Consider the following 23,779-nt stretch of genomic DNA (forward strand, 5'->3'; position numbering starts at 1 on the left):
CTAACAATTACCATTGGATTATACAGGCCTTAGGGTCTTGACCACTATAATACACCAGTTGAAGTGTGGCTCTGTGCTCACAAGAATCTCCGGTCTGTGGCATTTGTTATTGATAAGCAACGATATACTATCAAAGGCGGTTTGCACCCGGGGATGAGCGCTGGCATGGGGGGCTGTCACGGGCGCGAACGGCCAAGGTGCCAAACAGCATGTACACTTCAAAAGGTATCCCACGCCAAGGGGCCATTGCTCACATGGCATCCTCAGACCCCGTGTCTCCAGCCAGGCCTCACCTTGAAGCAGGCCGCCCCCCTGTAATCCACATAAGTGTGTCACTATTCAGCAGTCTTCCTGTGCCTCATCTGCACGCCCCAGGACCATCCATCCCACCCCCTCTATCAAAGGTGGTTCGCACCCGGGGATGCGCGCGGTCAGGGGCGCGAAAGGCCAAGGTGCCAAACTACATGTACACTTCAAAAGGTATCCCACGCCAAGGGGCCATCGGTCAAATGGCCTCCTCAGACCCTGTGTCTCCAGCCAGGCCTCCCCTTTGAAGCAGGCCGGCCCCCTAATACCACGACATACATACGTCATTCATTCATTCATTCACAAACACACCCCTGTTTCTAATACTCAATAAACTACTTGATGTCTCATGAGAACATCTTTGTGCTTTGCAAGTCAACTCCTGAACGTGCTACCTGGCAACCACTGAAATCTACGCTAATCTGCTCGTCGTCGTGCTATCCGTGAACTTCTGTGACCGCTTAGAGCAAACCCATCAGTGTGCTACCTGTGGCCACCCACCTATTCTCCTGCAACATACTGCTCTGCTTGCTGAATCCAACTGTTTGTTGGTCAAGGTAAGGCCATGTATCCTAGTCATATTTCCCAGATTTTTGAATTTCTATCTATTTGCGAGTAGAGTACACAATAGTGCTATGTTCATTGGTATCGTTGCTATTGACTTGAGTTTCCATTGCTATGCTATCAATAGATCTATTTATTTTCATCTGTGTCTATTGTCATTGAATTGCATCCTTCGGGGGTCCAGTCTATAATGTAAGCATGTTTCCTTCTCGTGCAAGACAGAACATCCAAGGGACGAGTCACATGTTCAGATTCTAGTCACATCATTTATACATTTCTGCAACTACTAAGCCGCACATAATGAACTGGTATAGTTCCTGCGACCAAAACAAACCTTGCATTGATCATTGTATGATTCATTTACTTTTGTATCAAATCTTTATTCTTGAAGATTGTATAATAATGTCGATATTTACTTTTCAGATTTATCAACAATGCCTGCCTGTTCGATTAGCGGTTGCCCTTCGAAGACCCATGCGAAATCTGAAGGCACTACAATGCATGTATTCCTGAAAACTGTTGATCGAATAAGAGAATGGGTCAGACATTGCGGATATCCACTGGATGAGCTGGAAAGTAGAGTCCAACAAGTCTTACAGGACAAGAGGGGTGATCGATACCGCATCTGCAGCCAGCACTTTTCCTTGGACATGTACACATCATCTTGGGTAACAAAGAAGAATAAACGGCGAACGACACTGAAATTGCTCAAAAACGCTATTCCCACTCTATTCGTCCACATTCCGCCACCGGTGAGTCAAGTGTCCGGATTTAGCTTTAGGCCTTGCGGTAGAGTGTAGGTAGCCGAATGGATTAATTCATATTGTAGGTGTTCTATCCCTTGTAATAATTTCGATATTGATATGAGTGTATAGTTTTTTGAATAATGACATTTATCAATATATTCTTTTTCGATTTCATAACCCACAAACGCAATGTATATATATGGGAACAGGGAACTTGAGCATTTTTCAAGTATTCTGTCGCCTTACATGGCTATTTTTAATATTGGCATTTCATTATCAATCATTAATTTACCTTTACAACTTCTTGACTATCCCTTGGATCTGAAGCAAGAACATTCTACATCCTTGACGTGGTCGCAGTTATCAACCACTTCTAGCGCGTATCAGGTAATCTTACTAGGCTAATCCGCTACAGACTTGTTTTATGCAGGTCAAGTAATAGTTTTATTCTACCGTGTAATTATTTTACCGAATGTTTGGTTAGTGCTTTCCAATTGATATACACCTTAGTTATCGTCCACTGGTGTTTGTTTTCAGTTATAATTAGTGTTATCCATACTAATGCAAGTACTGTCTTTCAGGGAGATGCTGAAGCGTCCGCCACATCTACAACATTTCTAGATGTTCTTCACCAGCAGGAGGTATGGATACTGACAGCTCCATCCAGCGTCATCATCAGAGCTGGAATTCATGTTGTTTGATTGTTCTACACAATGTTTCATTCGTGGTTAGCCGTTGATATGTACCTGTGCTGTCGACCCCAGGTGTGCGTTATGTTTTCACTATTGTAAGCCTCACTAATGCAAGTACTATGTTTCAAGCAGTTGATGGAACGCCAACCACTGCACTTGATGCAGAGCCTGACATTCAAGTAATTCCGGGGGAAGTGGAAGCGGGACCATGCGTATACGAATCTGCGCAACAGCTTTCGGAAGTGCGCACTACATTTGCAACATCCATAGATATTCTTCAGCAGCACGAGGTATGGATACTGACAGCTCCATCATGCATGATCATATAACGTGATTCCATTTGCTATACTTTCTTCCCTATTAACGCAAGTGCTGTGTTTCAGGGAGACGACGGAGCTTCCACTACAATCACATCTCATTTAGATGATGCAGATGTAAATATATCGGAGAAATAAGTCGATGAAATGTGATCATATTTAGATTTTCCTTGATTCTTTTAGACAATGCATCATTTGTGGTTATCTCTTTATATGTACCTGTGCGTTCGACCCCAAGTGTGTGTTATGTTTCCAATATTGAAAACCATACTAATGCAAGTACTGTGTTTCAGGGAGATGCGGATGCCTCCTCTCCAATACAACCATTCATGGCAGTCCGTGCAGAGCCAGAGGTATGGATACTGACCGCTCCATCGAAATAGATCATGTTTAAATCGTGTTTGGCTATTGAGATGTACCTGTGTGTTCGTCCTCACGTGTGTTTTATGCTAACAATATTTTGATACATAGTAATGAAAGTACTAGGTTTCAGGGAGACGATGGAGCCTCATTCCGTGCTGTCTATGCGGATACAGAAAATAGTTGTTGCAGTGCAAGAGGAAGGGAGGACATGCGGAAACGAATCAGAGCTACAGCGTGCAGATGTTGAAGGTCGAGTCAAAAGTTGTAAAGAAAAAAAAACAAAAAAAGGTTACAAACAGTTCATAACTTGCCGGGGACTATTTTATGTTTTTTTCCAGTCAATTTGACTACACTTTATCTTGTGTTTAAACTGAACATCCCTTTTCCAATCTCTCCTCCAGTTACCCGTGGGTGTCAGAACTATACATACACAGACAGTGAAGCGAATGAGAGCTGTTGCTTGCCAGACCATGTACACTATGGAGGAACTATTAATTGAGGTGAGGCGTGTTCAGGCTCGAGATGTTCATGTCCAATGGCCAGAACATGAATTAACTGTGTTCGGAGAATACAGCAGTTGCATTGGACCATTGCTACAGTGCGACCGCACCACCACAAGGTGTTATTGAATGTATTGAAGATAGCTCTGAAGTAGTTGCAGATCAATTCACACAATCTACACCCGCCAAAAATTTGCCGCCCAAAAACCTGTCGACATTGTGGTGTTCTCCCATCAATGTTGAAGTAATAGATGTCGAAATTACAGAGAATGAACCAGCCGCAGCATCCATAGATGCATCAGAACTTGATAGCAGCGATATTACTTTCCAATGTGTTGAAATCTCTGCAACGTCACAGGCCGAAACAACGTTGACGCAGGATGACAGTCTAATGAAAGAGCAAATACATTGAATTCGACAGTTGTTTGATGGAAATTATAAGTATGCTGGAATGTGTGCATTCCGTTAGAGGGAAAGTATGTGGGAAGCCATTGATTGTGACTCGTCAAATAAAAGGCAGTAACGTCAAAATAAATGCCGCCTATAGATTAAATCATGGGTTCTCATGGTCTGCACAAACGATGCTGGGGAAAATGCCAGCAGGCAATCTACTGTGTGCAGCTGCATGACTTTTTAGTGGCTCCAGTTTTAGAAAGTTAGAGGCTTTCTTTCAGTTTGTGGGACTCCATTTCATTTCTAAATCGCTGTACTACACATACCAGCGTGATTATCTGTTTCCGGCCATTAGTGATGCTTGGAAAATTGAACAATTGTCTCTAGCGAGTACATTCAAAGGGAAACGATTCAGGCTAGCCGGCGATGGACAGTGAGACAGCCCTGGATTTTCTGCCAAGTACTGCACCTACCACTTTCAGGACATGGATAGTAAGAAAATTGTGAGTTCGGTGGTCGTGCAGGTAACACAATGTACATCCTCAGTGGCCATGGAGAAACTAGGATTTATAAAATCAGTGGAATATCTACAATCAAGGGGAATGCACATCGACCTCATAGCCACGGACAGACACGTTTCAATTGCCAAGACAATGAGAGAGCAGTTCCCACATATTAATCATCAATTTGACGTATGGCATCTTGCTAAATCAATCAGTAAGAAAATCCCAGCTGCAGGAAAAAAAAGGTTTTGAAAGCATTTTGCAGTGGTCCCATTCTATCACCAACCATCTTTGGTGGAGCTCAAAAACTTGTGAAGGGTCAGTGGAAATACTACTTGAAAAATGGCGGTCACAGATGCACCACTGTACCAACGTTCACCGCTGGACAGAAAATCAACATTTCCACCAATGTGAACATGGCCCTTTGTCCGCAGAGGAGGCACGGAAGAGGAAGTGGTTGATTCCATCTTCACCGACACACAAAGCCATTGAGAAGATTGTTTGACAAAACTCTATCAAGAGATTTGTGAGGACTGACAGAATTCTGGCACACATGAGATTTGGAGGTGATCCACAATATGTGCCTAAAGTACAGGCCAAAGCGCTTGCATTTTAGCTTTCGGGGCATGAAACATCGCACTCTACTAGCGGTCTTGGCCCATAACAGCAATGTCGGACGTGAACAATCTAGGACTAGGGGTAAAGTAAGGCTGCCTCGCTACACTAAGGTGTTTTCAAAACTAAGTAAGCAATGGGTGATCAGTTCGACTTTGTGAAAGGCCTTATTGTGAAAGGCCTTATTGTTGCTGTGTTAGAGAAGCACAGATATGGAATTTTGGACGTTTCTGTGCAGAGCAGTGATCCATTGCCACCGAACATAGCAACTGTGCCATGCCCACCCGAAGCACAGCTGGTTGTGAAGTACAAATCCCGGTTTAAATAATTGCAAGACGATTGTCTTTTTGTAAATAAATGTTATTGTGCAGTGTACCTGTAACCCTAACCCCTACCTTCACCATCATGGGTGGCGAACAAGCTGGGTGTCATCTTTGAATTCTCTCTATTCACCTCATATATGTGTACGTATATATTTTTCTCATGCCTCATCTCATGTAAATGTAAATATTGCGCACTGTTAACGAGGGGAGGCTTGCGTATTGCAAATAAAACAAACAATAAATCTCACTTTTAACTCAACTCCTGTGGTACTTTATACTTTCCCTGACCTTCCGCCAACATTTAAATGTCTCCATTTGGGCTGCAAAGCTCGCAGACAACGGGACAAAATTGGGGGCCTTAGAACGCGGCAAGCGGGCCGTGGCATTTGGGAGAGAAGCCAGTTCGCATTTGCGCATTGAGGCGCACTACATAGAGGGATTCTAAACTTCAAGTTCTCACAGATGCCTTTACTACGTGATGTTGCAAATAAAGAATGCGAAGGACAGCGGCTTTGATTTTCAGCTTGCGCCCAGAAGAGGCCCACAAGTCGCACTGGAAGTATAAGGGTCTATTGTTTTTTGACCTTGAGACAGGGACCATCCCGAAAGAACTACATTTGAAGGGGGTGTGCAATAAAGTAAGAGACGATAAGGCAGAAAAGTCAGAAACTAGACCGAGTTTCATTTTAGTTCAGTATACGAAAAATAGTTGTCAAGAGCACGGTCCGTTTTACAGACTGCATTACAAAGAGACACAATGGAAATTTCAAATATAATGTGAGTAAATCTTTAGACGCTTTTATACCGGAATGAAGATTTAATGAATGGATGCATGAATAAATGAATGAAGAGCTAGGAAAAGCAAGGAAAATGTGTTCGTAGTGGGCACATGGGCATGCAGGTCCACTGGTCTCACCGATCTCGGTCCTTGGCCCAGCCACTTTTCCCTGCACTACGGGACTGTCTCTGTATCCTTCAGCCCCTTCTCCCAGCATTTAACTTGCACTTGCCACCAGCTGGCCCTATTATTCATCTTGTATTCGACTAACCATGTACAGCACTTTTACCCCCCCCCCACCTCCCTTCCCCATGCGCGATCAGAAATACACCTGGCCTAGTAGGATCGTCGTCTGTCTGCCCTTGTTCCCCACCTGCCTCGTCGCGCCTTGAAACACTTGTGTAGAGGCGCGTTACAAATGCCATATCATATCATTCCACACGCATGTAGACTGTCGTTTATCATTGTGTGTTGGCCTCGATTTATTGTGTTACTTTTCACATTGATTTTAGAGCCGAACATACTCCATTGAACTATCCTTGCAAGCAAATAGTCTGATCGGCTGTAATAAATAAAATGAGTAATATTAATGAAGATCGGCTGGTGAGACTAATTATAATTTTTTTGTTTTCATAACAGGTATTTGCTCCCCTTCTGCTACTGTCATTGGTTTGAGACACCGGCAGACGGTTTCTTCGTGAGACACCTGCAGCTTTGTGTGAACAACTGGAGCACCCTGACAATTTTATGGGACGATCGCCAAGGGCCCACATGCCCTTACGCTGTACTAGTGGCTAGAAGCAACATATCAACCTTTACGATGGACTAGTGCCTAGTTGATGGAACAGCCTTGCGGTTCACCGTGCTTCCAAAGTGCTTCTTTTAACGAAAAGCAACACCCTGTGTACCATTGCGGATACAGATAGAAAATAAATGGCTTTCGGAGTTCATATGGCAATTGCTAAATATTCTATAAACATGTAATGTCAAATAAATGTACTTTAAAATCAAACAGCAACACGGTACATTTGGTAAAGTAGTTTCATATTCCGAATTGTGGCGTGCTGTGTTGTGAGATGGTCCGTGTTGGTTTCCGGGTTCGGTGTGAAGTCGTGTAGAAGACGACTGGGCGCGTTTGCCTACGCAGCACAGTAACGTCACGGAGAGAGGTGGGGAATATGAATGTTTGGATAATGTCTCAGGGGCGTGGGAATTGATTTAGTGCCGCAGAAGCAGGTCAGCCAGGGCGACGCAGCAAGTGATAGGATTATCACAAAATGGCGGCTCCCTGGTGCCTGTTTTTGCGTGCGTTTAATGGAAGAAAACTCGGGTAAGGTCCATAGGAAGGTTTTCTAAAATCGAGCCACTTCGGCTTAAAAAAACATGGCCGACCCGTAGGGACAATAAACATTTTTTACTGACCATGCCTTTAAATAAGTTCACTAGAGGATGATTAATTTGGGGATAAAGTGGCTTTTGTGCTTCATCTCCAGAAATGGACATTTCTTTTTTCCTTGTGGTCCCATATCCAGATTGTCAAAAAAGATTTTTAGCTCAATTTTTTTAATTCATTTGTAAAGATTAACCTCTTCGAATAGGCTTGTAATATTAGTTGGTATAAAGGATATTCCTAAATTCAGAGTGTCCATTTGTGATTTTGATAGTATCTTGGAACGAATATTCACAATTATTGGCTCTCTTAGTGTTTGTTCTTCTGGCGAGGTTTTCCTTTTCCCTCGTCTGGCTTTTCTCCTCCCAAAAGAATCTCAGGTACTGGTGTTGGTACAATAGGGACTGATGGGGTTTGGGGTCCAATCGGAGTTGGTGTTGGTAGTGTGGTCCCACTAGTTGACAGCCTTTCATCAATGCCACTGGTCACTTGGCTACTGTCAGTGTTATTGTTGTTAGTTGGTCCTGGTCTTGGTGTATAGTTGGTGGATTTATTGCTGTAGAATTCCTGCCACGAATACACTGTCTCGGGCGTGATCCAAGGCATCTCGCCTGATCTCTGCTCCTTTTTGTAATTTTCCAATTTTTTGTTGGTATCCTTCAAAATTGCCTGTAATTCAGCTGATGTTTGGAGTTTAGCTAGTTGTGAAGAAAGTTCTTCGATTTCATGATTAATCTGCGTTAATGATTTTGATAATTCTTCTATCCTAAGTAATATGAGGTCTAAGGAGCTTTTGTTCAATATCTGCTCACACCGTTTTTATAAATTCCAGGTTATATTTACACAGTGTTGGCCGTAGATATATGGCTAGTGCTCTAGAGATCCTTTTAGCTTTAAGACATTGTGCCAAAAGTCGTGGCATGAAGTTTTTGAGCAATCTCTCTGCATAAGAGTCTTTCCAGTCCAGCACTTGCTGTCGTCCCGGGTGGCACAGAGGTCCACCTTGGGGTGTCCCCATCTGCTGAAGATCTCTCGCAGCACCCGGTCGTTAAATTGCCACGTAATTATCTGCTCCCAGTCTGCTGAGCCCGTCCGCCTCCAGGTTGGATGTGGACAGGCGTGATGTGGATGTTCTCCAGGGCCCATTCCCACATGCTGACAGCCAGCCTGCACAGTGGAGGGGAACTGGTAACTCCCTGCTTGTTGACATATGCTGGTTGAGTTGTCTGTCTGAATGAGGACGACATTGCCGTTGATAACCGGAAGGAAGGCTCTGCGCGCTATCCAGATGGCCTTCAGTTCCAGCCAATTGATGTCGTACTCCTGCTCCTGACGGGTCCAGGTGCCATGGATGCAGTGGCTGTCCAAGGTGGCCCGCCATCCCTCGAGAGAGAGAGAGGAGTCCGTAGTGATGGTGACCTGTGGGGTAGGTTGCTGGAAAGGCCTGCCCATCCATAGGTTACATTCCCTGGACCACCATGTGAGGTCCGGGTGAAGAGAAGGAGGAACAGTGATCATCTCCGCCTGAGAGCACCGCTCCAGGTTCCATGATGCTGTGAAGTGCAGCTGTATCCTCCTCATCCGGAGACTCATGTGGGGGACGGCCATCAGGTTCGCTGCCATGAGACCCAGTAGGTGTTGGTACCACCAGGCCAAAGTCACTTCTCTGCTGAGGAAGTGCGCAGTGGCCCTCTTGATGGCCATGATCTTGTCCTCTGTAGCATGTGTCCCAGATGAGCCCTAAGAAGGCCCGACTCTGCGTGGGGTGCAGCTGCGACTTCTTGAGATTGAGCGAAAAGCCCAGATCTTGCAGCGTGTTCACGAGAGCGTGGGAGGTGCGGTGCACGGCTTCCGGAGATGAAGCCCTGACGAGCCAGTCGTCGAGGTATGGGTATATGCGACAGTCCTGAGCCTTGAGGAGGGCTACCACTTCATTCAGCCTGGTAAAGACCCCGGGGGCCGAGTTGAGGCCGAAAGGAAGCACCTTGTATTGGAAATGGTAGCCCATGATCCTGAATCGTAGAAAAGAACGAGGAGGCTGCCAAATCGGGACGTATAAGTAGGCGTCCTTCAGATCCAGGGAGCACATCCAGTCTCCCTTACACAATGTCTCCGCTATTAAAGCTGGCGTAACAATTTTTATAGCGGTAGGGAGAGGTTGAGGTTGGAAAGGTCCAGCACAATTCTCAGACCCGCCTGGTTCTTTTTCTGAATGGTGAAAATCCTGGAGTAGAAGCCCTAGCCTCGCTGGGAGGCTGGGACTTCCTCCACTGCCTGGCTCATGACTAGTGGCCGGATCTCTGCCAAATGAGTTGCTGTCCCAATCTGTAGAAGGGAGGAGAGGCTGGGCTTGGTAGGCGGTACACCGTGGATACTATGGAGAGGATCCTGAGGTCCGCAAAATTCTGTCGCTAGAAGTGTGCATGGAGAGAAGCCTGCGCCCGCCCCTCCCCCCCACTGGAGACACGTGGACCTGGAGGGGCGCGTCATTCCTTCTTTCCCTCCGAGGCTGTTGCGGAGGAGGGGGACTGGAAAAAGCCCTCATCCACCCTCCCCCCTTTTTGTTGCTTGCACAGATGTCGGGTCAGCAATCAGTCCGGCTGACTGGACCTCCGCTCTTGGAAACACGGAACCCTCCGTATGTACACCCCTTGTCAGAGCACACGTCTTGGGTGTGGTCTTTATCCATCCTTACAAAGACTACGCCGTTTGAGAGATGTTTTTCTTTTGATCCCGCTCCTCACCCGTAGTGGAGTGAAAGAGGTCACCCCCCTCGAACGGCAGGTCTAAGATGCGTTCCTGGACAACCGGGTTGAATTTCATAGAACAGAGCCAGGCCGTTCTTATAAGGTATGTGGCAATGCAGATGGCCCGGCCAGAGGTGTCAATGTGGGCCACAGTGGACTCCATGATGTCTTGTGCCACTATCTTGGCCTCTGCCAGTCCCGCCTTGAATTGTGATTGGCTCTGCGCCGGAAGATCTGGGGGGAAATCCGCAGGAGGAATTTCCCACCAAAGCCTCTGGTTAACGGCTGCCAGCATGGAACCCGCGTTGGCTTGACGAAGATGCAGGGAAGCGTTGGAATACAGCTTCTTCCCGTATGCCAACAAGATCTTCTCCTTTGCTAGCAGTGTCGCGGACGAGGAGGCCGAGGCTTGAAGTATAGTGATGCCGCAGCGATCACCGAGGAGTGCGGCTGAGGGTGGGCAGATAGCAAGAGCGTATCCCCCCTCCATCTGCCTGTACTTGGCATCCAGGTGCCGATTGACCGGATGGACCAAGTGGGGCTTGAGCCAGCCCTTTTTGGCTAAAACGACGTCCTTCTGAATCGGGATACCCGTTCTCGCTGCGGGACGTAGCATGAGTACTTCGGTGAAGACCCCCTCGGATGGTTGCTCAACCTCGGCTGGAGGCAGGCCCAAGTACTCTGCCAGCCCTGCAAGACGTTCGTGGAAGCCCTTGAGATAAAGCTTGCGGACACTCAAGGGCCAAAGAACACAGAGCCCTCTCCTTCCCGAATCCACAGTCAGAGACGAACACAGGCAGGAAGATCTCCTGATTCAGATGTAACACTGGCCACCTTGGGAGAGTGCACAAGAACTTCTTGTTCATCTGGGTGTTGCCCCTGGGCTTCTCCCAGACCTTCCGTGCCACCGGCAGCACGCCAGTCTGTAGAGGGATGACGAACGAATCGTGGTCCGCTTCCCCAAGACTTCTGGGAGAAAACCCCCAACCCCCCGGAACCTCCAAAGGAGAGGGCCTGGGAGCGGCCTGTAGAATTATTTTTTTTATAATATCCTTCCAGAACCCCTTCATCTGAGAACATTTGAGGAAGAGGAAACATTCAAAGAGGAGATCCTCATTTTCTGCTGAATCTCTATGGCCCGTGCCCTCTGAGGCACTGGGCCCTTGGTCGAAGCAGCAGCTGTGGGGCTGAGAAGGGTAGATGTACTCCTGAGGGTATCAGAACCCAGACGCATAGGATACGCTGCCGCTTCCCGAAATAAAGGGTCTGGGATCATCCTGCAAAGCCGAATCAATGGGCAAAAGGACCGGCGGCCCGAACCAGATCCAAAATAGCCACCTGCCTGGCAGGCACTGCCACGTGCTGCTCTGCCTTTTTGAAACCTTGCGCCATGCCCTGGGTGGGAGGGCATGAAGGCTCTGGGCTAGGAGAGGCCTCAGGCATGGGAGGTCTTGGACCCGGAGCAAAGTCATCAACTTCAGAGATGCCTCTGGTAGGCGCTGAGCCCTCGGCCAGATGGTCGGTAGTAGGAATGCCCTGGAAGACTGCCTTCGTAGAGAACTCCGGAAAGGCTTGGAGCCCTCGGCACCCGTGCATGAAGCTGTGCTGATCTAGCCGAGGAACGACTGAGGTGGCACTAGACTATACTTTACCCCCCTGGGGTAGAAAAAGCAGACGACCCCGATCGTCCCTCCAAGGACAGCCTGGTAGAGTCCCTGGACCCCTTAGCTTGACGACGGTAGCATGGAAGGCCTCAGGTCTATCCCCAGACTGCCAGGTAGGGCCCCAGGGCTCCACGGCTTGGGAGCAGGTAGCCTTAGAGGCCTCGGGCCTCCCAGAACCTGCATGTGAGGAACCCTGATCCATGGGAACCGCAGGGATGGCGTCTCTGCGTCGTGGAGCAGCGCTAAACAGGGGTTGTACCTTGTCTTGACGAGAGGTCCCGGGGACGAAGTCCTTAAAGTGTGGGGGAGGAGAAGTGTAGAAGATATCCAACAGAGGTAGAAAATAATTGAAAAACAAGAACAAGAGGGGAGCATAAATAAATAAATAAATAAATTTAGGAAAAGTTCTCTGCGCTGGCTGCCAGGTCGAACATGTACAAACGGAAAAAGGGACTGGTGAGAGGCACTGGAGGGCAGGGCCTTAGCAGGGCATTCCCACGCCGAGGCAGCGCCAGCACACGCTATACTAAATTTCAAAAAGGGGAAGCAACATTTTTCGCTGTCAAAGGTGCCAGGAGCATCCCCATGTTGGGGGACGCCGACAAGGATGGAGGAAAGGGGACGGCAGGTATGAGTATTCTTGCGTTTTAACCCCCCTTTTGCAGCACTTCCTAGAATGTCCCGTCTCCTTGCATTTTGGGCTTACATTTTTGGCATGCTGGCATCGATCCTCAACGTGTACACTTGGAAGGCAATTGTTGGACTTAGTGCAACTCCAAGCTACCTTGGAAGGTACACACCGAGTGTGTTCTCTACGAGAGTGGGGGCGTGGAGGTCCGGGGGACCTATTGTGGCAAGCGAAATGTGTGGGGAGGAAACGCATTCTAGAATGGAAAAGCATTAAATGAGATCTCACTGTGTACCTGGACTGCAGTTGAACTGCTCAAAGTGTTATTCTCTGGAATAGTCTCTTCTTCAGTATTGAGAGTTATAAATCTGCTCTGAAAACAACTGCTATGTAACAGAGCTAAAGGACAAAATATTCTCTGCGTACTTGTGACAACCAAAAATAAAATAAAAAATTGAGGCTATCCAATGTTGAAACCTTTTTCTTCAAATCATAAACTGTAATACTCCGACCCAAACACTAGATGGTGGCCTACACAAAGCATGAAAATGTAAGCAGGTTCAGATTCTTCATGGTAAACATTTGAATCTGGGGGCGGGTGTTGTGAAAAATGGAACGAGGACCCAGTCCAGTGCACATTATGTAGTTCGTGTTTCAAGCATACAAGCCTTTCATCAGAGGCATAGTTGTCAGACAGAAATATGTGGTCATTCGCCTATTCCCAAAACGCTTTCATTTTTGTACCCTCCACCTTCTCAAAGGGGCATTTTGAAAGATCATAGACTGTTCTGCATAGACAGAAAACCATATTTTAGTTTGTGAAAATGTGCTTTTCTCAGTAAGACACGTGTAACATTCTTAATAGTACTACAATATATAGAGGAAGTGATTAGAAATAAACATAAAACTTCGCCAATTTCCTCCTCTATTGCCAGGATTCAAACCATCCATCAATGTTCCAAATTATATGTGCGTGTTCAAGTGTTTAAAACATTTCACACACAAATTACCTTAAGAGCTACAAGCAGTGTGACTGTTTCCACTGAATAATATCCTCTATCCACGTAGTCACCCATAAACAGATAATTTGTGTCCGGTGATTTGCCGCCAATTTTGAAGAGTTCCATTAAATCATGGAACTGTCCATGCACATCGCCACATACTGTGACTGGACATCTCACTTCTTGTACATTGGATTCCTTCGTCAAAATTTCTTTAGCCTAAAACAAAGAAAAAAGATATTCAACATAAAATTCTAAATCTCCAAATGAAGTATAACGCATTGACTCCATTACAAGCTGTTTATCAAATTCAAAAGCATTCATGGAAATTAATGAAAGCTAATTGTAATCAATGGGCGTCATTAGGCGTTTGGAGGCATCCATGCCGTTCTGACCGGCATGGCTATCCCCAAACCGGATACCAGGTCCGGGTCCCGAAAATAGGGAATTACCGGGCCATTCCGACCTTGGAGGGCCCAGTAATTCCCTTTCGCAGGACCCGGTACGTCCCCATTCCCATTTGAGCCCCCACGGGGCTCAATGGGAATGGGGAGGATGCCAACAACGGACCTGTTAATGATGGGCCTGTTGTTAGCATCCTGGACCGCTAGCGGGTCCCGCTCTGCACGTCTAGTCTGGCTAGGCGTCCAGAGTGGGACCCGCTGCAGACTTCGTAATGTGGCGGCCCGGAATGAACGGTGCCGGTCCCTTACCGGCACTGTTCATTCCGAGGCCGGAGTCGTTGTAATGAGGCCCAATGTATCTAAAAGTGTACCAAATTTACAATGATTTACATGAAGGGCCTGCAACGTTTGGTTCGTAAGTTGGTTTGGAATAAAATGTCCATCAACCTGAGCCAGCATAGTCAAGGATACGGGAAGAAAGGACTCTGTTCAAAACTGAGCGGCAAGAAGCAGACCCCTGGCTTAAGGAATGGGATGGAGTCACCACTGGGGAGAAGACGGGTCCAGAGGGGTATCTGCAACAAGACTCCTTAAGGTGGTAAACAGAGGATATCTCCCCCCGCCATCCCCAGGGTCACCCAGTCCCCACCACCCTATCCTCCAGGCACCCCAACAGATACTCTGCAGTGGCATACAAACTGATCCCCCCCCCACCCTTGAGTAAAAAAAACTGTTTCCTGCAGCCCCCCACCGACATCCTTCAGCGTCCTCTACAAGGGTGCCAGCCCCTCAGTCTGCAGATGCCTGCATAGTATACTTGCTCAGGAAACATCTCATGAGGAATTAGATGTCCCGTACGCCCCATCATTTGAGAGAAGCCCTATTAGGGGTAAGAAACAATCTACCTCCAAAATAATTTGTTCTTAGCACCCAGGGCTGGGAAAGCCAGTCAATCAGGTTGTGTGGGATTGAACGCCACATCTCACAATCCAAGCCTACGTTCCAATGAAACTGAAGGCAGCTCATACCTACCCAGTCATCTTTCCCCGACCTGGTTCTTCCCTCTGGTCGGTTTCTCTCCACACCCCAGACGCCACTTGCCTGTTTCTTTTGGCAGTACCTCCGGCACCCGAGTTGCCATAGAAATGGCAGAGGAGCTCCACATTGAACGCCACCTTCCATCTCCACGGCAGCCATCTTAGGGAAGTATTTTGTTTGAATGAACATTTATACTAAATACATTGCTGCGCACAGGCTTATAACTTGGGCCCCAGCTGTTACCCCCAGATTGGGTTTTATTGCTATGTTAATAAACAGCAGGGCTCAAAACTCTGCATTCACCACTAGACAGAGGCAAGTGCTAATGGAATCTTGGACAGTAAGAAATGGCATGCTTAGTTCATGTAGAGAAAGGAGAGAGGATGAGTCAACGTGTGCCTGGCTAGCAGCTTCCAACTTGAAAGTCGTATCCCTGCAGTACACATAGGAAATGTGCAGCTAGTTCAGGCCCATTCCCAAATTGACAGGCAGAGCAGGAATCCGATTGGCTAACCTGGGATGGACCCAGAAGAAGTAGAATGACTAGCAACAGGTGTCAGAAGAAAGGAACAGAAGCACTGTAGTGATTATTTTAAGCCTAGTCAACCTAGTGATACAGATGGCACAAGAATCTCTCCAAGTAGCAGAGCGAGTTCAAAGATTTTGATTGAAATATCATGGTCCCTAGTGTTTCATTTTCTCTCCTCTCCCTCTCCCCAAGCCAGACGTTCTCAGTCCCAGGCTAGTATAGAAGATTGCACCTTCCTCAGTATGCTAAATGCTGAATGAACAGAGCTGTTAAACCTAAAAGGTGATTGGCCTCATCTAACTAGACTCTTTCAGGAATTTCCGAACTTTCCCTATTCTACCCAGTGGTTACATTTCTAGTAGGATAGCAAATTGTGCCATGGAAACTCCCCGATTGTCATGGTTCTTCTACCATGCCAATTCCCTCGTCTGTCCCATCTTCTACTCTCCCCTTTTAACTCCAACCATCTCTCCTCACTCTTTTTCCTCTCTGAGGTACTTCATCTCTTCTAAGTCTAGCCTTAACCCTTTAATGTCATTGATCCCTCCTCCACACCGCTGCTAGCTCTGCCACACTACTCCGACATCTGCCGTTCACCCAATACTATTCACTTCACAGTGCCTCCTACTTTCCTATCCCAACTTGCCACGCAAACATGCACACTAGAGTACCACTTTCACTACCTAAAAAATACCCCTACTTCTCCAGATAACTCCTCCTCACTCCCTTTGTCTACCAGCGCCCCATCAGACTTCACCCATGTAACCCACACGTTCTGCTTCTGGTGGTCTCTTTATAAAACGCCCCCCCCCCCCTCCTGAATGTCTGTGCATTGGTTTCCTGCCGAACTTACCCCAGTCTTCCCGACCTAGGGCCCGTTACAACCACCAAACATTACAAGTAGTGGGCTAAGCCATGGAACAACAATGGAGGCCTGCAAAGAAGAGTGTTAAATGTTAGGGCCCACACCCCCCCCATCTCAAGGGACCCTCAGAAAGTTCCACACTGGAGCCCCTCCTCCCCCCCCTCCCTTTAAAAAAAGAAAAAAAACGTTCCTGATGTACTAATGAGCATCAGCTGTGCAAGGTTGCTGCTACCCTCTGGCAGCACTGCACCGTTCTTCTGGGTGTCAAGACCAGTGCAGCGTTCTCGCAACCGCTCAGTTGGTCTTCCTGTCGTGGAGTATATACTCTCAATACTAGGGTTTTGTTTGCTTGTGGTTGGGCCTCCACAATTGGTGAAGAACTCTGGCAAATGCCACAATTGTATAGCTCCTCATTCCTTCCAGGTGGTGCGGTGTCTCTCGAAGGAATATAATTTGTATTTATTTTTTAAAACACTGGCAAGCTTCCAGTCTAGGAGGCATGGCAAGAGTTATAGGTAGACTGGAATGGGGGTGAGGGGAGGGACAAGAATTGGTGGCCTTTCACCAGCCACCCTGCCCCACAGGTGTAGGACTGGCACTGGATTTCTCCCTGGAAGGCCTCACATCCCTTGCCAAGAGGATTCCTGTCCCTTCCTGACAGAGGGTACCGGCCTCGTCACACTGGGTGCATGATCAGCCTCAGCCTGCCTCCCTAATCAGCGCCACAGCTTTCATCCTCTAGTACGTTACCCGTCTAGATCAGTACCAGACTGATGGCTATGTTTTTCATAGGTTAAGGTGGGTGGGCATATGGTGAAAAGTTAACCGAGCTAGGAGTCCAGTTACCACTGTGAGTAACTTTCTTACTACCACATCTCATACATTTTCCACCACACTTTTATGAAGATTCCGAAGAGAAGGGTCAGCACTAACCTAGTTGAACAGGTTTTTAAGAAAGGACAGTCAACTAAGAATTCTCTAGAGCTACAGTCAAGAGTACCGCTTGCAAAAGGACTAAAAGGTGTAGCCCAAGTTGTTACCTCACCAATAACATCCCAAGGACCACAGCACTAAAAGCCACCAAAGCTGCCTTTGCCCGCACAAGGTGGATATGGAGAGTTTTAAGAGGGATACCTTGGACCAAGAAGCTCTTGATCATGCAAGACACGATTCATCTTGTTCTGGAAGCCTTGGAAACCTATGAGCCATTGTTGGGTTCAGCAAAGTTGAAAAACAATTACTTTGGAAGACCTAAACTCCTTGGTTATGTCAAGATGAAACAGATCCCTCACATCTAGGCAGTGAAGAATCCTCCAATTGAGAAGGCTGCATTAGGAGAAAATCTGGAAATGCAGTGGATTGCTCAGAGTGAAAATTGTTAATACCCATCTCTTTTCAACAAGTTGATGAGACCCTCCTCCCCAACCCTAAAAACCTGAACCTCGCCAATCAAAGGTGATCAAAATTAATTATTCCACATTACCATTTCAATATCTGTTTGAGTCATGGGCGTGAAAGGTTTTTGGTAGATGGATGCCAAAACCACATTAAGATCCCATTGTGGTTTCTTCAATAATCATAACATGAGATTAAACCACCATATAGAAGACTGGTTGGAAAGATTCATACACAATCCTAGTATGGTGATAAGGGACAACCTCTGATCAAGATTGAGGGGTCTAATGCAATGCTGATTATTGCACTGGTTAGGTTTTTAAAAAATATACATTCTTTTCAGTGAATCTATAAATTGTAAAAAATTGCAAGGTTTTTAGAACGTTTTTTACTACATGTCAACTATAGAATATGGATGAACGAACTGCTAATTATGTCGTTTTATGTGTCAAATGAAAAGATTTTAAACTAGAACAATTAAAAAAAATCATAACTGAGACAAGCTCCTATAACAGTCAAGCAAGTCTTCATGATTCCATCTGAAGCCAAAATGAAGCTAGATGTGAAATGAAAGGCAATACGTGGTCTAAAGAGCTAGAGAGTCGATTCTTTTTTTGTGAATAGGCGGAGACCTTGCTTTCAGTGTAAATGATGCACACCCTGTCCACCGATGAGAAAAGATATAGGGCACGAAGGGCCCATCAGCATCCTTAACAGCAATAAGGTGTACAGGCCCTCCAGGATATCACCCATTGAGCTCAGCCCCTAGGCCAGAGTGGCAAGTAAAGGGCACTTCCTTTTTAGGTAAGAGGGGCAAGTATATCTACTTAAGAGAACGAGTTTCAATAATGCCTGTCCCTCCCCCTCTCTCCAGGTCCAATCCCCAAATGGGTTTTAGTGAAGGCAGCAGACTCAAGCAGTCTTCCTCGTTCTCCAGGTCCAAGAGATGGACTGCCTGAAGAAGCTTGCCCGCTAAATCACCCACTCCCACATGTGGATAGTGGAGCAGGCTAGGTCCCCCCGGACTTCGTGGCCACCCTGCTTTTTAACATAAAACATGGATGCCAAATTATCAGTCAGATTCAGATGACCCATTGGGCAATCAAGCACAAATGTGATTGTGAAAACCCCAAAATTGTCAAAAAACCTTCTATACCAAACAGGTTTCACGTTGCTAAAAGGAAAATTCACTTATATAAATCATTTGTATTTATAATTGCAATTATTCTTATAGCAAATTCAAGTGCAACAGCAGCAACATATATATATATATATATATATATATATATATATATAGGATGCATATACATTCTGACAAACCATAAGGGAACAGTTGCTTACTTCGAAAGAAATTGTTCTTTTATGGCAGTGGTATTCAAACTGTGGGTAGATCAGAAGAAATGGGGAGGGGCGGATGACATGGTCAGCCTGAAGCATGAAACTGTCTCAGGCACCAATGAAAAAGAGGCCTGCAGTTGAAAATGGATATTCATTCCTTTAGTCACAGACTGTTTGAATAGTACCCAAAGGGGTGCTTCGTGTTAAAATGTTAGTAAATTGTGATATTTAAAGAATATTTATTCAGCAACAATGGTCAAAATTACTAACTGCATAGTGAAATAACTCCTCAAACTTGCCCACATTGACCCTGTGCCCCCCCCTCGCCCATTATGGAGGAGCTAAGGAGCCAGCCCAGTGAAACAATGAGCACCCACCAGCTGCCTTTTCCAGCTGAGGGAGTGCTCCTGGGCTGGCCAAACTGTCAAAGGGAAACACTTTCAGTTCCCCAGCCGCACATGCTCACTGAGCCATGCAATTCACCAGCATTGCATAGCTCATTGGAAAGCTAGGGCATTGCATGTCCGTTTGTGCGAGGGGGAGCTCCCGCACCTCCTCGCACATACGGACAGAGCAGCCTGGAGCATGGTGTTTCAGCACACACACGCCAATGCAGAAGGTACGTTTATGTTCATTTTTCGTATTTAAACATGTGTATGGATGCGTGTATGCTTGTGTTACGAGTGAGTGTATGGTGGTGAATGATAGTGTGTGCGAGTGCGTGCGTTTTGGTCCGTTGAGCTGGTTTTGGCAAGTGGTGGATAGGGGGGGGGGGGGGGAGGGTTGTACAACAAATGCATTTTAAAAATGCCTTTGTTGCACAATCCCCCTACCCACCTGCCAAAATCAGCTCTCCTGAGGCACTGTGGAGCCCAGGGGACACAGATGTTTTTTTTTACTAGATTTCTATCATAGATGCCCATTCAAAAATACCATGCTTTCCCCCTTGGCCTATCAATATGTATAATACAACAAAGAGTAAGATAACACGTCTTGTTTTACTTACATCCAACCCCCTTTACACAGGAACTCTATAAGGTTTTCCGGCATCACTAGTCCTGAAAAAATGGACCGTCTGCTATGATTGATTAAAAAATGTGTATAACAAATTTTTATTCAAATAATTCGAACTGAATTTAAACATAAAACACTACCCTCACCTAACACAGTGTACTAAACACTAAAAAACAGTTACTAAAACATGAAATACAAAGTTCCCTCCCTTGATTGGTTTGGGCTCCCTCACTGAGCTTGGTCACTATGGCATTTTTGGGGATGTTAGTTGATAGTTGATAGTTATGCCCCTCTCACTTCAAAAATTCACCAGCTGCCACTGGCCCTCGGACTGTGTTGGGAACGGGAGGGTGGGGGGCAGGGAATGTGGAGGGAGCAGGATGGGTGGGAACCATGCAATAGTGGTAGGAGCAGGGTGGGGAAGAGCCCAGGGTGTATGGAGTGGGGAGAGCCCAGGGACTTTGTGACAGTGGGACGAGGAAGCCCAGCGACTGATGGAAGGTGAGGGAGCCCAGGGACTATACTGGGAGTAGGGTGCGGTGACGGCACCAGGAGGCTCTCAAGGAAAGCTGTGTCTGTGCCTTTAAGCGTGCAAAAGAAACTGCCAGGGGGACAGGTGCCCATAAAACAGTCTCTGTAACCACCATGGCATGATCAATCCTGGTTGTAGCAAGTGAAGATCATGTCCACTGTTCGTATGACAATCAGGTCCTGGGAGGCAGCAAAGCAAGTCTTCCCCAGGTTCACCAAAAAGCTAAAAGACAAGCAGGATCTTGAGATGATCAGTGTTGAGATTGAGCAGTCACCAACCAGTCACTCCGCTAAAAGGAAGAAATGGGCTGCCTGGAGGCAGAAGAACCCTGCAACCTCCACCATAATTGTTAAATACACGTGGTGCTGAGGTCTGGCCAAATCGAAGTGACTTGTACTTAAAATGGGTCATCTTTATGGTCTGCGCAGGTTCGACCACCTCTGTCAGGGAAGGAGAAACAACCTGAACCAAGGGAGTGTAGGAACAGGGGGCGGTTTGAGGGAGCATAGAGGGAATATGAAGACACAACCCTCCGAATCAGCATTGATCAAAGCCGGTTTATGTTGCTATGGTCCTCAAGCCCCTATGTGGAGAGTCAGCCCCCACCCGAGTGGTCAATTTGTGCACTTGTATGAAGCGGAGGAGTTGGTACCAGAGGCTGCAAAGGATTTACAGAGGAAAGGAATTTAAAAAAAAAAAAAAAAAAAAACCCACACACCTATGCACTGTTCCCTTCTATAGAGGCTAAGACAACCATTTGTTTGCCTGGCCTTCCGATCTTTAAAACCTCATAAGCCTGTAAATGAGTGGGGCCGAAAGTAACAGCCAAGAGGGTTTCACATGTATCTCTTCTAAAGCAAGAGACGGATTTGGCCATAGTCTGCTGGCCACATCTTTATTAAGCTCATTGGTAAAGTTGTGGAAAAGCTCCACCCCATGGAGTGGGAGGTAGAGGACTTTCTCTTTAACTTCCTTGGTCAATTTGATAGCATAGATGGTGAGCCGTTCTGAACGCAGATGCCCAGAGTTCAGCCTTGGCAGAGGTATCACTATGGTGGGCCGCAGATTTCAGGTTGTCTTGTGCATTAATAAATGTGTCTACCACACTTTTTCTGAACTGCTCTAGTTTATAAACCAGCAAACCACCCCTTACCCCACAATCATCCAACAATTCACACCACAATTATACAATTGCAGCCATCAGAAGATGAAGGCCTGAATTGGTGACCAATACAGACTGCTCCCAGAGCTTTATACTCCCTGCTTAAAACCTGGGAGGTTAAAAATAAGATGCCGAGGGTCAAGAGCAGAGTAGCGGTGGGCACTACACTCTGCCAAGATGTATGGAACAGGATGCCAAGGAGACCTGCTCTGAACCCAGATAATGATTGTGTACATCGATCTTGTTAGATCGAGTAAGGCTTAGACCAGATATTGCTTGCCTCCACAAGAACATCCTTCTGCAGGCCTATGAACACACTTGGGCCAGATTGAGAAAACCCCAGCCCATACACCAAATTCTAGTTGAGGCCCTTCTGGGCAACGAATCGCCAGATAATCTCTCCGGTCAAAAAGGCGATCATGAAATGCCCTACCTGACAAAAGGCATGTAGTCTTCTCCATGATCCTGGGACAGGATCACCCCCCAATCGAAGTTTCATCCTAGCTGTCTTGGATGGATGCGAGGGAACTGCATCTGTAGCAGAGGTACTCACACCATGAGAGACACTCTGTAGAAGTGGAGGTATGTTTTGGGGCAGCGGATCTCAGGACATAGAAAAGACTGAGGAGCATCCCTTAATCATCAGGAGCCAGGATAAGAAAAGTTTTCAAAAGAAGCTGAATGCACGAGAATCTGAAAAGTAGCCAATGACTAATATTCTGCTGCCTGACTTGAGCAAGCAGGTATAGGTGGGAGAAGCTGTTGTGAAGATAAAGACGGTGTGGATGACTACACAAACTGGCTGCCATGAATGCTTAGGAAGCCAGGGGTCCAGATTATGCAGAATAAATGAGTTAAAGAGGGTAGTTGGGGCAGACACATCCTGGTCGTAAAGCAAACATTTCCACTCCTGGGGAAAGGAAGACTTCCCAATGAAGCGATCTACATGGACCGAGGTTTACCTTTGGAGAAACTTGGCATAGTAGAGGGGGAGGGGGGGGGACATACAAAATGCCCAGACACGCTCTGGCCATTGCCATTGTGACACAGGAAATAGGACTGTCACATGAGACCCAGTGGACAGACCCACTTCCATAAGAGTGGCACATTTCTTTGTACCATTCCATGAGGTACTCACATTGCAATTAGCTGCTACCTTCGAAGTACGCTTGAGGCGATCCACTTGTACTCCATTTAGCTCTGCCTGTTTTGAGTATCTAAGAGTATAACATATCAAGGTGACTGAATTGGCCAAGGAACGGGAATTCTAAGTAGCGTCCATAAATTTAGGCCCAGTGTGGGGAGCCGTGGCCGTGCAGTTCAAAGGTTTATCCCTCGATGGGATCCTTGGTGCAGACCCTGGGACTATTAGCCTCCCAAAGTGCGGACTTGAGCATCACTGGTGCCCAGCTTTGCCTCTGCAGCTTAGCTTCTCCGCGTGGAACCTTAAACCCTGAGCAGGGAGTAGCAGAGTCCCTGCTGGCATCCACATTTTGACTTCAAGGCAGTTCCCTCGGGTGAAACCCCTGTGTAGCTAAGACTGCTATGGTCCAACATTCCTGCAAGGCCACGGTGCCCTGGCCAGTCAGCTTTTTTTTCTCATCAATGATATAGTGGAAGTGACTAAGAGTGGGCCAAGATTTCTTCCCAGACACAGTATACGACCAAGTGTACGTACTGAAAGTGAATCGCAGTAAGAATCCAAAATGGTGCTCAGGCTCCATATACCTAAAGTGCCTATATACCCCAGGGTTGTGTGCGCTATATAAGTTGCAAAATAATAAAGAAATAAAAAGAAATTTCAAGGAGATCCAAAACCGCAAAATGCAGGGAGATTTTGTGGTTCTCCATCCATGCAAAGTCAGATGGAGGGAGTGCCAATGCCAGAAATCCCCAGGAGCAAGAGGGAGAAAGAATAATCAGGAATTAACGGATTCAGAAAGAGTGGGAAAATGACCCCAAGTGCCGTACA

At 46.6% G+C, this 23,779-nt stretch overlaps 1 protein-coding gene across 2 annotated transcripts in view; it reads right to left on the reverse strand.

Annotated features, from left to right (window-relative positions):
- Positions 1-23,779, reverse strand: part of PPP2CA (protein phosphatase 2 catalytic subunit alpha) — a 197,814-nt gene that overhangs the window by 144,335 nt on the left and 29,700 nt on the right. For both annotated transcript variants that reach the window (XM_069652553.1, XM_069652554.1), the window contains exon 2: positions 13,540-13,749. In XM_069652553.1, the coding sequence (XP_069508654.1) occupies positions 13,540-13,749 (210 nt within the window). The remainder of the gene's footprint in view (positions 1-13,539; positions 13,750-23,779) is intronic.

Source organism: Ambystoma mexicanum, chromosome 3p, assembly GCF_040938575.1.
Source record: "Ambystoma mexicanum isolate Mex_15411 chromosome 3p, UKY_AmexF1_1, whole genome shotgun sequence".
NCBI lineage: Eukaryota > Metazoa > Chordata > Amphibia > Caudata > Ambystomatidae > Ambystoma > Ambystoma mexicanum.